This window comes from Pantherophis guttatus, chromosome 6 (assembly GCF_059756535.1).
Source record: "Pantherophis guttatus breed Tessera chromosome 6, ASM5975653v1, whole genome shotgun sequence".
Lineage (NCBI taxonomy): Eukaryota > Metazoa > Chordata > Lepidosauria > Squamata > Colubridae > Pantherophis > Pantherophis guttatus.
The window spans coordinates 49,442,133-49,457,068 of record NC_142068.1 but is presented as its reverse complement, the minus strand read 5'-3'; the positions used below and the strand labels follow the sequence as shown (position 1 = coordinate 49,457,068).

The 14,936-nt window shown below is 35.6% G+C and overlaps 1 protein-coding gene across 1 annotated transcript in view; it reads right to left on the bottom strand.

Moving 5' to 3' along the window:
* SORCS3 (sortilin related VPS10 domain containing receptor 3) overlaps positions 1–14,936 on the bottom strand; it is a 476,925-nt gene that overhangs the window by 139,201 nt on the left and 322,788 nt on the right. Inside the window, exon 6 of the mRNA XM_034440055.3 lies at positions 6,676–6,740. Within this exon, the coding sequence (XP_034295946.1) occupies positions 6,676–6,740 (65 nt within the window). The remainder of the gene's footprint in view (positions 1–6,675; positions 6,741–14,936) is intronic.

Here is a 14,936-nt window from a genome sequence, read left to right as displayed (position 1 = left end):
TGGGAGGAGGTGGGGTGGGTGAAAGGAAGAGTAAGAAAGATTGATTGTGGAGATACAGGTTACATGTGATACAAATTAAAAGTACCTCTTCAGTTAACAATTATAATATGTTAGAAAGCCCCTCTGAGATTGTCTGACTCTTTTCGATGTGAGTTCAACAATTTCTTTCTCAATAGTCCTGTAAAAACCTCATTTTTCCAAAGTGATTACTTTGAGAGCTTTCACAGAGTATCATGAGAGTTTGAAATGATCTGATATTACTTTGTCCTTGTTCTGAGTCCTGATGTTAAGTTTCTCTCCATTACTTCTTTGGCACAATTTTTTTCCCTATTTGTCCTATGTAGAATTCAAAGAAACATTGCTAGGAGATGATGATAATTTATTCCATTAGATATAGAAAGGCAAAGGTACCTAAAATATTGTGTATACTTGCTAAGGCCTGTGATTAAGTTGTTGATGTAGATATGGGGTCAAAAGAGACATTTTTGATTTTGCAGGTTCTGATTCTCATGTTGGCATAAATGTGTAAACTGCTTGTTGTTGCTTGTGTGAATCTAGTACCAGTTGGTTGGGTGGTTCTCTGGATACAAGTGGAGCTTTGCCTCCAAGTGCCTGAGGAAATGTAATGTTATTGCCCAATAGGATTTGTAGCTTATTAGTAATATGCTGAGTGTTTTGAGCTGTCAACTGTAGCTGACACCCAGGAGTATTCTGTTCTTCATCTATAATGTGTATGTAAGCTTAATGCATATGATGGATTGATGATGGTTGTATGTTTTCATTTTGTTATGTATCTTTTCCACCCCCTGGGGAACTTGTCTATTGGGTCTTTCCATCACAAGATGAATAACATTCCCTCCTATTAAGAATTGACATTCTAGTGATTCGCTAATAGTTTTATTGTGATTTTATCTGTTACATTCATTATTGTTGTTTTTTATATTTATTATGTTATTGCTTTATAGCTTTATATGATTGGTTTGTATTATAATCGATTGTCAATCAATTTTTAAGACGCAATGGAGTTCACCTTTCCCAGTGTGAAATATAGCTCTGACTACAGTTTAGCTATCTTTACCCAGCAGCTTAAGGTAGCATCATTCAGGAAGCTCACTTTCCCTGCTGTTTGTCCAGAAAGCAAACAGCTAATCACGTCTCCCCCTACTCCTAAGGTCAGGGTGATGTGAATAAAAAGGCTGAATGTACAATCACATTTAACTTCCTTTTTGGCTAATTCAAAATGGAATTTGGTAGGTCTAAGGAGTGCTAAAATGTCAGGCCAGGCACAGCAAAGCGAAGGGAGGAAAAAGCTGAACTGGACAGAGCAGTGAGAGGCAACTGCAGGAAATAATAGATAACTGTTGCTGCAACAGGACTCCACCCATGGGAACCTCTGTGGCCATGGATCTACTCTAGCAACCTCCTAAGTAATCAGATAAAACTCTTGTACATGGAAAGAAGAAGGAAAATTTGTGTGTAAGTAGGCATGAGCCCTTAAAATGATTCAGCAAAGAATTATTGGCACAATACATCTTTTTTCCCCATCTTCAGTTTCTGAAAGAAACATTTCTAGATTTTGGTCTACTTTATAGGGCTGTCAGTATCTCACCCATTACACTAAGTGTATGCAAGCAATTGGCCTTGAGACTGGAGATATACACAGTATCCAGATATATGGACAACTATAATGGTATGGGAAAGATTTGAAGCTAAGTAGTACTGGTAGGTGGGGCAAGTTCATCAGAAGGGACCTTCCCTAGTTTCTCAGGTTGTAAAGGTGATGGTAAATTGGGGTATGATTAACCAGTTGGATCCTTTAACCACTGGATTACTTGTTATAAAAAAAAATATGTGATAAGGAAGAAAAGAAGGAAAGGTATAGCCTGATGCTTTGTTGCCACCCGCCTTCATATTTTTTGCTGGGTAGATATAGATGATTTTATCTATAATCTTAATTGGGAAACAATTACAGTTTCTCTGAACAGCTTTCCTTCTGAATATTTGGAGGATTGATTTGGAGATATTTTACCTCTTAGGCAACTGGCAAAGATGTTTTATAGCAGCCATGTTGCCCCACATGCCTCTGGCTTAAAAGTGGACCCTGTCCAGATTATCACCCATTGTTAAGAAAGTAGACCGGGTAACTTTATGCCTGAGTTTCTCACACTAAAGCAATAAACTAATTCTTGTATTTGGGAGAAATAAGTTATGCAATGATTGAAGTATTCAAGGAAGTCCTTAGCCTAAGGCTAGACTCATTTGTTATAGACTGAATGATTTGCATTGTCCTGCCCTTGGATATTTGGGAGTCTCTTCTCTATCTTGATTGACTGTGGCCTATGAAATAAGTAGTAAGGGTCCTCCTCTGGGGGGGCAGGGGGGAGAGATTTTGAAAAGCCTGACCAATGTTGCAGAGGGGAGGAGCTTCCTCTAGTCCTTTTACTGAATTTTTGTTGAATTCCTCAGGAAAGAGGAATCAGAGCAGAGCTGCTAGTCCCTGAAAACACATCTTTCAATCTCTAGAGACTTGCAGATTTTCCTGAGGAGCTATGAAAAATCTAATTTTAGATAAAGCCTGGTGATTCAGGGAAATATTTTCATATTCCTTCTCAACCAGCAACTATTCTGCCACTTCCTATCTTACTGATTCTGCAGAGAGTAATGTGAGATGTAAGTACTGAAGCCTTCCTTAGATACCTGGGTCCTTCCACCTCCAGCATCTAAGCAATTGAACCATAGTCACTGCCAGTTGATTACTACCTGCAACTTTTTTGTCATTTCAGAAAAACCTGCCAAACTGGCAGAAGAAAAAGGGAAAAGAAAAAGGAAGGTAAAAGAAAGAAAAAAACTGGAGAAACTTAAGAGAATCCTTGGCAGAATTGATAGGCTTATAAACAAGACAGGGCCAGAAATAGCCTCTCGAAGGAGGCAACATTGGGATGTTTTCTAATCTGTCTCCAGAGCAAATGATTGGTACAATAATCCTTCTCTGCTCTTGGAAATACACACATTGCATTAATGAAATTACGAGCCAATAAAAATACTAGAGAAAATACAAGTACTTCTAATGGAAAATAAAAATTACTGAGCAAGATAAAATAACCTTGTCCCTAACATTTGGATGCCATTCAAATGCCTTTTAAATTTTTAGATTATATAATTATCTGTTTCAACTCTTGTGTCTCTTAACATTAGAGAGAAAAACAAGAAGGCACAATGATCTATTTATTATTTAAGATATAATAAATAATACATTTATTATTATAAGGAAATATATTCTGCTGTGAGATAAGAACTTTAATTCTATTTTGTTTGAAAAACAGGGAGAAAAAGAACTTTTAGCAGTCCCATGAGGGCACCCAAGATTTAGGTTAAATCATTTTCATTTGGTAATTCTTTGCCAGTTTGGAAGCAGCTTTGGACATGAGCACTGTTGAATAGTTGGGTTGATTTATTTCCAGATCATGTATGTAGTAGAAACCTCTATTTTCATACACTTGATTTTATATTTGTTTTTGAATCTATTTCACTTACTCCAAGTCTTCCTTAAATCATGTTGCCCAGACTCACGTGCATTTTCGCCTTTTTGTAAGAAGAGTGAGGGAATTTTTGTTGCTGCCAGATTTGCAGATGTTGAAGATACAGCAGTAATTTTTTTTTCAGCCTAGTCAGTGTAAAACCACAATGCCACATCATACATTTTTAGGAATTTAACCAATTGGGAGACTTGAATGTTAGCCTCACTGATACATGAAGGTTTTGCTTTTTAATATTAACCTAACTAAATTAATTTTTGTATCTTGGGAGATTTTTTTTCTTTCTATTCAGGTGTATCTAATTTTTGAAAAAATGTTCTTGCAGGTTTTTTTTAGCAAGGTTTTTCAGAAGTGCCTCCTTCTTAGGCTGAAAGCAACTGGCCCGGATTGCACAGATGGCTTTATGCCTAAAGTGGGATTAAAACTCAGGGTCTCATGGTATCTAGCATGTTGCCTTAACCACTACATTTCTCTGATTAAGAATGTTTCTGCCCATTATATTATGTGGAGGTGAGCTGGGTTATAAGGACAAATATTAAAGGATCCAATCTGGGTCAGTCACCAGGACCCATTCTCAGAGAACTTCTCTGTCACCAGAAAGGTCAGAAGACTAAACTTCTGCTCCTGATAACTGTTGTGGCCTGTGCAACTAGTAGCTGATTCCAACAGTGAGGAGGCTGGTGTGGTGCTGCATCAGCAGCCTTTGCAGCTGACACTCAAGTCAGACAATGAGGAGGCTAGAGAAGATGTGGTGCCAGAGGCGGGGATTCAGCCAGGGGCTTCAGAACCTCCAGATGCGCCCATAAGTGAAGAGGAAGAAGAGGAGGAGTCTCTTTTCGATGCACGGGAGCGCAGAGCTGCCAAAAGGCAGGAGTGGCTCCTCAGGAGGAGGTCTCCTTGAGAGTAAGGCTTTGGACTAATTGACCACTCCCTTAGCCTATTTAAGGAAGGACGACGACTGAGGCAATTTGCAGAAAACAACTTCATTCACTCTCCTTTACATCTTGATCTTAGTTCTCTGCAAATTGCTTCTGGGCTTTCTGCCAACCATAGTAAGATTACGATTATTTATTCTTTGGATTCTTGTAGGCTGTTAAGAAAGTTAATTAACAGCCTTTGTTTGAAAAAGACTGATTTAATTTAGTAAACTAAAGTTTGTACAGACTTTGTGTATGCTGCATTCTTTTGGGGTCTGTAGCTGGGGCAGAACAATAATAGATCCAGATTGGATCTTGTAACATTATCCTAGGACACACACATTTGCCGTCCTTTGTGACAAATATTAAAGTTAAATGGGCTATTGTGACTGTAGGCTGAATATAAAAGTGACTAACCAGAACAAAATAAATATTTCAAAATAATTTGATGATAGAGGCAGAGTGAATGAGGATGTAATTGGAAAACAAATAAGAAAAGAAGAATGAATTTTCCAAGACAAAGATTCTTCCAAAAAAAATCATGGCTATAAACATTGAGGAAATCTCAAAAGAGAGTTCTGAGAAGTTTGTATATTAAAATTTATATATCGATATGTTACAAACAAAATGGTTTCCAAGTTGGAAATGTATAGGAAATAGTGTTGGCGTAAAGTAGATTTGTTAACATTGTTTATCTTTGCTTGTGTGCTACTAAAAGGAAAAAGCCTGGGGTGACTAACAATGTTAAGCCAAAAAAACCTAATACTATAAAACTGTAAATTACATATTTTAAAAAGTTATAGTTACTTTTTTAAAAGATAAAAAAAACTGGAAACATCCAAATATCATATACCACAAACACCTTCATTCTTAGCCAGGTGGAAAAAATGTATTCATCATTTTTCTGAAACCCAAGTGGGACAAAGTTGACCAGATACATGCTGGGGTAGTTATTACATTTGCCATATGAATCCATCACAACTGTTGCTAACATAAAATATGAAAATATAATGTTTTTTTAATGGTGGAGTGAACAAACATCATGTCCTAGGTTAACTGCACATGATGTTTACAATAACTAGCATTACTTAATTAGGGATTTCCAGTTGCTGGCAGTACTTACCTGCAAATGAATCCGGCCGTTCAAGAAATTTGAAGACAATGTTGAGATGTATTGTATTTCCATTTAAATTGAAGCTATTATTTCAAGTTTGCATATATAAATATAGATTAGCAATTGTGACATTATGCAAATCTGTATTCTGCTTTGTATTCTCTCTGACTCTCTGGCAATACATAAGAGGCTTAGAAAGCAAAATTAAGGTGCAAAGCCTACTTGTAATTCTATACTATTCTTTGGTAACAAATGTCAGTAAGAGCCTTCCTCTATATAAAATCATATTCAGTCCAATTGTTTTCTCTAGAAATAAATAAAATGAAATCTATTTTAATATAAATATTCTTTGTATATTGTGCTATTTTTTAATATATTTTATTTTTAAATTTGTTTACCACCCATCTTACTGCAAAGTGAAATTATAAGATAGAAGTCTTATAAAATGACTAATTAAAAATGGGAAACTAGCTCTTGGGAATGGTTTAAAAATCCCAGTTTCTCCCAACTCTTGATCTCTTAAAATCCCAGTTTCTTCTAGCTCTTGATCCCTAACATCCAAATTCTAACTGGGGCATTTAAATGACACATAGAACAGAAACTAAATAGCTATAAAATTCTCATTCTAGCAAACAAATGGAAGTGCTCTCATTTCTTGCCCCAGAAAGTACAATAAACTCATCCATATGGCTTCATCCATGGTTTGTTTGTGAACCAGGGATCCTGGCTTGCTCCTCTTTAAACCAGCTTGAAGTAGAAGCCAAGAGTGCCATTTATGGATATGGAGGAGGAGGAGATAAAGAGAGACTGGGAGATACTTAGTTGTTCTGGCATATTATTTTTTGTCTTTGTTTATTGTTTGTTTCTTTCCCCTTTATTTACTGCCTCTAATAAGTTTGTGTTCACTTCTCCTTCTATTTCTTTCCACAGAAATGAAAGTTGTAGAATTGTATTCTCTTGCAACCGAAGATGGGAACATACAGCAAAGAGAGCTTGGGGACTCACATTTTCTCTATCAATTAAAATGTAAATCAAAAAACAAAATGAAGTAAAATGAAATTGAATCTCTTCCTCTCTGGTTTGATAGACTTGGTGCTGAGACACTCACGTCCATCTGGTGTCCGACCCTCCATATGTACAAGGTCAGGCTCCTTGTCCAAATCCGTGACAGACCTGAGAGAAAAGAAGAAACAGCAGAAAAGAAACAAATTAATCTGTGCAGCAGAATGCATAATGGCAAGCAAAAGGTGAAGTTGGATTGAGAAATAAAGAGGGGAGAAAAAACACTGGCTTCTCATTTCAAATAACCCAACCTAAAATTGGGATTGATTCAATGCATGCAAAAGAAAGCAACAAACATGGATTTAATAGTAGTTTAGTTTAAAAATCACATAGAATTAAAGAGAGAATTTTTTTTTCATTTCATTTAATTTGCTTTTAAGAACCTTCATGTACAATTTACATTCAAATCTCTGATAATGTTTGTTAGTAAAGCAGGGAGAAGAACTAGTTGTTGAGTATAACATCTAGGGCTGGAATACATATTGTAAATAATGTCCAGAAATATTTTTTGTTTGCTTCAATTATGATCCAGGATGACACAAAGCATGCTAATTTCATATGATGAGAATACTGCTCAGTGTAAACCTACCTGCCATAGTATTATTGTATCAGTGTTTGGGGGTAGACCAAGAAAAAGATACAGCAAGGATTCTATAAACTGTTATTTTATTATTGTAGTGTATAATAAGAACAGAATCTTGAAAGCCTGTCCAAATTTGTCTCTGTCCATTTTATACTATGTGTTTCTTTCTCATGTTTGCTTCAGTCTTTGGATCATGCCTTCCATTGTCCAATCCTTTCCTTAACAGTTTGTTCATGTTTTTCCCACGGTTAGGTTTAAATTCTTTTATATCTTGACATCCATTTTTATTTATTTTATTCATTAATTAAATATTATCCGCTTTTTTTCAAGAGATCAAGGTGACATACATAATATTTATTGTACAACCACAAGTCTAAGAAGTAGGTTGGACTGAAAGAGAGTGACTTGCTTAACACAATCCACTGAGCTACAACAGCTGGTAATGCTTTTGAACCTGTGGTTCCTTGCTCATAATCCTTCTTTCTAAATGCTATTTGTACTGTCTCATATGAGCAATGGTTAAAGCTATATAGCTTGTTTCCCAACTCAGATTGAGAATGCTTGTTAACACACAGCCAAAAGTCCTCTGCATATCACCCCAGCAGGGGAAAACCAATCCCAATGAAAAAGTTATGTTTTAATCATCATTTCTGCTGTATTAATTGACCAGCCCTCAGCATATAGATGTGTAACAGAGCATGTGCAAAAGAGGGCATACCGGTGTCACAAGTTAGTTTTGAAGAAAAGCAAAGCTTTCTTGACCATATGTGTTTTTTCCATCCCACTCCTTATGAATAAAATGATAACTTCAGAAAATTTCCTCAAAATATTTCACCTTGTACATCATTGCTGCCTTGTTTAGAAGCATGCATACACAGCCCACACAGAGTATGAGTATTCTTTAATAATTCATAAAATTGATTCAAGAAGACAGATGCTTTGAATTTGTAATCCAGCGTTAACCAAATTCATAGATATGGAGGTGGCAGTTCATAATCCAATACTCTGATAATGTCAAGATTAATTAAAGGATTCCAAGATTGAATAAATAGAGACTTAATGAACTGTTATTATTAAGGAGGACATATGTGTTACCAAATACTATAGAGCTTCTTTCAAATCAATTTGAGTCCTGATGTTCCATTATTGCCAGTATGAGATGCTAGTAAAACATTTATGATAGATTTGTTTATCTCTCTGGCATCAGATAAAAAGCCATGCAAAAACAGAAGGATAAATTACTGGATGAGCCAAAACAGTTAGAATTAAGCCATTAACTTAATTCTGTCTTGGTTTTAGAAGAAAATAGCAATATTCAATCAACAGATTTATTGGAAGCAAAAGAGATCTACAGTAAGCTGAATTTTATTAAACAAAAATATTTTGAAAAAATCAGTGTCAGAAAAATTACTGGCCTATCAACTGAGTGCTAGATAAAATTATTATTACTATATTTGGAGTGGAACCAACATATTTACACAATGAAAGAGATGATGTAGCCATTCATGAATTACTACTGTAGATATTATAGTAAGCATATAATAGATTCAAAAAAAAAATGAAGATTATTGGAGTATATATTTTTACCAATGTTAGAGATCAACGAAGGGTTGTAACCATCTTATTACTGAAGATAAGTCAAAAGAGTTTATTAAAAACTGAAAAAGTACATATATTCTGGACCTGATAATATTTTTGCTATATAATGATGATTGATTATGATATTATCCATTTAGTTATGTCTGACTCTTGACAATTCTTTGGGCCAAGTCTCTCCATCTGATCTTCTGACCTTGCACTATTTCTTTGAGTTGTTCTATGTCATTTGGCGGCCTTGTTTCCTTTTACCATTAACTCTTCACATCTTGGTCAAACCATTAGCATAGTAATGAATTAAATTCAGGAATGTAAAGAATTTCCTACATCTTGAAATAACTTTATCTCTTTGATTTATAAAGAAGGAAAAAGTTTAAGTTGTACAGAACTGTTTTGTTACATAGGTTATAAGTTGTTTTGCAGCAATATTTGAAAACAAAATAAAAAGTTAACTAAATGATACATCCTGATCAGACTAGATTTATTCAAAAAAGATTGTTACTGGCAAGATAAATGTTTAAAGCTGCCAAGATTGTTGTTTCTATTTTTATTGTATGCAGGGAGAAGCTTTTGATGATTTGCAATGGCAGTTCACAGTTGCAACTTTTTTTAAAAAAAGTAGGTTATAGCTCAAATTGTTTAGTGTGATACATAGCACTTATAAAGAAAAAGCCAGAACAGTATTTTCTAAAAATTGTAATAAAGCACTATACTTAACAAGGAAGATTATATATCTTTATTGAGGACTAGGGTTAACATTACATTAAGATATGGAATTCTATATGACAAAAAATATAGGGATTAATTTATAACCAACTATCACTGAATTAAAAAACTAGAATAAGAGATGTGTGGCTAGGAAGAATTGCAGCCATTGAAATGAATATTTTACTAAACATTTTTCCAAAAGTCCATTTTCTTTTCCAAATAACTAATGCATATGGAAAACTGTCAAAGTTGAACCACTTTTGAAACATTTATTCAACTTGTCAAAAAACTGGTGGGAGGAAGGGAGAAAGAATGCAGAGACGCCAGAGATGGACTATGAGAACCAAGAACCCACCAAGGCCACTAATGCAGGTGTCTGCCAGAAAAGCCTTGATAGTACAGTGGTCTACGCACCCTGTTATTAACACAGCTGCCTGCAATTTACTGCTGGTTCGAATCTCTCCAAGGCTCAAGGTTGACTCAGTCTTCCATCCTTTCTAAGGTAGGTGAAATGAGGACCCAGTTTGTGGGGGCAATAAGCTGACTTTGTATAAATATACAAAAGTATGAAGGCTATTGCTTAACGCATTGTAAGCTGCCCTGAGTCTCCGGAGAAGGGCGGCATATAAATTAAATTTTTTAAAAAAAGTGAACAGTTCTCAAAAATAAAAATGACCATTCATAATTGGACAATGTGACCAACTAACATGAATTGCGTGGGAAAACCAGAGTTGCAATACCTAGTATCGTGATGGCGAACCTATGACACAAGTGCCACAGGTGGCATGTGGACCCATTTTTGTGGGCCTCCTGCTGGCAAGCTGATTTTCGGCTCTCTGCCGCACATGCGGGAGACACGCGTGCATGCCCATACCACCCCGCCCCTCCCAGGAGTCTCTATGGGGCCTGTTTTGGATGTCAGGTAAGTATAGGGCTCATGCAGAGGCTCTGGAAGGGTGAAGAACAGGCCTTCTGGAAGTACTGGAAGTCTGGAAATGGGAAGTTTCTGGCCAGAAGAGGGCCGGGGAGACCGTTTCTGGCCTCTGGAGGCTTTAGGGAAGCCTGCTAGGTGCAAAATTATTATTATTATTATTATTATTATTATTATTATTATTATTATTATTATCATTATTATATTTAAATTTGTATACCGCCCTTCTCCCGAAGGACTCAGGGCGGTGCACAGCCAGATTAAAATACATACAATACAAAATTTAAAATAATTTAAAACAGAATTAAATCCAATTGGCTTCCCGAAGTATTAAAAACCCATTACCCCTTAAAAACCCTTTAAAAATTTCAAGCCAGCCCAGCTTGCTGGAATAGGAAGGTCTTCAAAGTTCAATGGAAGGTCTGGAGGTCCGGGATTAGTCGTATTCCTGGGGGTAGCTTGTTCCAGAGGGCAGGTGCCTCCACAGAGAAGGCCCTCCCCCTGGGGGTCGTCAGTCGGCATTGCTTGACCGACGGCACCCTAAGGAGGCCCTCTCTGTGGGACCGAACTGGCCGATGGGAGGTTATCGGTGGCAGAAGGTGGTCTTGCAAATAGCTGGGCCCTAAGCCATGGAGCGCTTTAGAGGTGAGAACCAATACCTTGAAGCGCACCCGGAAGACCACCGGGAGCCAGTGCAGCTGGGGTACAGGGGGTCACGTTCGCATGTACGGGGGGAGCATGGGGGGTTGCACGTGCAGGGGTGTAGGTGGTACATGGGGGGCATTGCATTATGGGTGTGGGCACACGCGTGCATGCTATAGCACACACGCGCACACTTTTGGCACCAGAGGGGAAAAAAGGTTAACCATCACTGACCTAGTACAATGGAAGGGGTACCCTATGTCAGAGGCAGAGTGGTGAAAGAGCAGGATGTTAACGCTGATAAGTTAATGAGAGGTTTCCATGCAAAACACCCATGAAAACTAGGAGGGGGATTGAAGGCTCAAAGAACCTGTGTAATGATATTAGTCTATGTTTGATATCTTTCCAGATCTCCCCTTTTTCCCAGGGGATCAGCATGTCAAAGTTGAACCATTGTATTAAGTGATTGGCATAAACAAGTCATGGTCCAGTTTTAACAAATCTAGGGCCACCCTTACTGTTAGTGACTGTAACATCAAAAAAGACAAATAATTGCTATTTTCTAATTTCCTTGACAAGACAGGAAAATAGTTGTGAAATTTCTGCTCAGATACTAGTTTTAATTGATATACAGATTGATTTGAGTCATGAGTGAAAAGACATGTTTTCTGTTAAATTGAATATTTTGGGGTTCCCTCTTGAGGGTAATACATGTTTGTCTTTGTTTTTGGCATTGTCACATAAATGATCGGTCTTTAGAAAAATACATACTGGTTTTATACAATTCTGAATAATTACAGAATTATACAATTATTTCACCATATAGGAATCTTCCATACTGGCTGCTTTTACTTAGTCTATAATTGTTTGATTGTACAATTTTCTGAATAAAATATATAAACAACCATAACAATTTTCTTTTAGTTATCACTTTTCAGTGATCCAGAGTAGCAGAATGTATCACAAATATAAATTAAGAAATAGAAATATTTCATACTATAAAGGACTAAACATTTGAAAAAAGCATTATTTGCATAGCCTGAAAAAAGTTGGAAAAGAGGCTTATTTTAAAATGTAATTTGCAATGAAAAGTATGGTTGACTTCGGGAATAAAGCAAAGAGGGCCTACAAAAAAAATCAGATAAGATTGGGGGCAGTCCCAAATAAATAAATTGATAAAAAGATAAGGGAAGAAATTTAGGGAGGACTCACCCTAATTGTTCAGAGGGTTAAACGTGGCAGCAGGAAATTTGTACCTTCAGGCATGCAAGAGTCTCTTAATATAGCCTTAAAAATAGAACTTAAGAATTTAAGTTCTATTAACTTAAGCTTAACATTAGCTCATTTAGTCATATTTCCTGTCTAATTTACCCAGATTAATGTGAGTTAAAGTTACTGGAATAGAGTTATAGAGTAGATACAGTATAGAGTAAGTTTTATTTACTATTTGTTTCAGTGGTTCAAAGTGGTTGAATACTGTGATTTAAAATAATATGGGACTACCCTTAAGAACGCATACACATGAGGTTGCACACCCAGTAATTTTAGGAGAAAATTCAGAGCATTGGGAACTGTCAAGAAGAATGCATTCGGTACCTAGCAGTCAGTCAATCATGACTCCTTAACAATAGTTATTTAATAAAAAATTTTCCCATTAAAACTCAGTCTAGTGCCATTCATACATTAGCAAAGATGCGCAATTTAAAGACCTACAGAACTATCACTTAATAAGACAGGCAATTATGATAGGAAAAATGAAAGATAAGATAGAACACATGTTCATATATTAATAATATGAAAGAAAGCATTGCAAATAAAAGAAACCCCCAAAATAGAAAATATAATCTATTCCCAATGAATATAGACATCAGGAATATATATATAAACTTTAAAGATGGAAATTAAAATGGATTTGTGTCTTGCTATTTCATATTTTGTAGACATTTATCAAAGCAGATATACAAAGTGAAGATCCCTTCTGGCAAAAAAAAGGCACAGTGGGACCCTTGAATAAAACAAATATTGCTATTGTGAGCATTAAGGGTGGCATCTAAATGAATATTTAGCCTCAGAAATTGTTGGCAAAAACAAAACAAAACAAAAATCTATAATTGCCTATGTGATTTATGAAGTAACTTATCCCAAATTAATCAAAGGCTTAGAATAGAAACCACTTTTTGTTGGCAAACTTTTCCCACTTAATATGGTGCAAACAGAACTGTAAATAACAGATTATTTTCCAGACAAGAAAATCACTCCTTCCCATCAAGTTTGCAGACACTTTTATCACAAACCTATAGTGCCCTGATCCTTAATGCCTCAACAACCAAAGAGTTCCAAAGGTAAAGAAATAAAATACAGATAGTTTGTGGTACTTTCTTTTTGAAATTCTCCCTAAGAATTTTGCTAGGAAAGCTCGTTTAACTTGTGGAGCTATTTAATTTACTTGTTGCGCTGAATGTTCTTTTTTCTTTAAAATTTATCTTTTTATTTATGTTTAATTCTGTTCTAATTGTTCTGGTATTGTTTCTTGCAAAACCCATGAAAGTCCCTGGATTTGACTCAAGTTTTTTTCAATTCCACATGCAGGAATGGTTGAGTTGAACTTAAGGCTTGGGTTAGTAACAGAGTAATTGTCAATTTCAAATACTCTTAAAATAAAAATGATTTTAGATATCCTACGGTGTCTTCAATGAAAATTGGCTTGTTTTAATAAAGAGTTTATAAAGCAAAAATTTTTATTGATTAATCATCTAAATATATCAACAAGCATAAGTAAATTGTACTAAAATAAAGCAAAGAGCTGTTTCTCAGAAAAATGGGAAATATTTTATGATCACTGAAGTAAATAATCATATTTACCTCTTAGCTAAATATTATTTGGGAGAGACAGAGTAACAAATCTAAGCCAATTTTATATTAACAGTAAGATCTGATAACCTGTGGAAGTCCATTTAAAATACAATTGTGCTAAACCAATTTCACAAATTATTAAGGAAATCAAGAGAAAAGACTGAATTCAGGCTCAAGGAAAATCCACTTGGAATATATCTACAATCTGCAGAGAAATGAAAATGTACTGTGCATTTTCACATGTATTCCAGAAGGAATACTGAGTTACATCCTCTGTTGGAAGTAGAAGACAAATGAAGTAATTGTGGAATTATGTTACTTTGTTGAAAAATAATGGGACTGTTTCATGGACTTTCTGGCACAGGTCATTTCTGTTCTACATATCACAACACACAAATAACAGTAGAAGCATTATAGAAGTGTTCACTATTTTCCTACTTTTACTCTTCAAAGTACCATTTTACTTTGGTTGATATATAAGTTCAAGCAAAAGTAATATAGCCAAGAAACTTCCAAATAATACTTGGAATAGAAATTGCATAAGATGGTTTTCTAAGGAGAAATTGACAAAAAATATTTGGAATTTTATTTTTGTTTATACAGTAATCACATATTATTTTATACTTACGTCTATTCTGTACTATATTTGTACTGATAAATACAGATCATATATGAAAATATTTTACCATGAAGCAGTTATTATGAGATGTCATGATTGTTTTCTTTTTAAATCACCATAATCCCAACATTCCCAGTTGCAATTATTAAATGATCTTGTGGTTTGTTAAGCAGATGGGATCCTAGGTAAGGAATGGAACGGGTTGGGGGAAGAGTTCCTTGGAGGCTCTGCTCAAGAGCTGAAAAATCATCCTTGCTAAAATCCAAGCACAATTTTCAGCTTCTGAATGGAGAGACATGCGTGTATGTCCTGTGCTAAGTCTCCTGGCCCTCCCCATGCACAGATACCCATGCTCCTTTTTTTTTTTAATGTTTT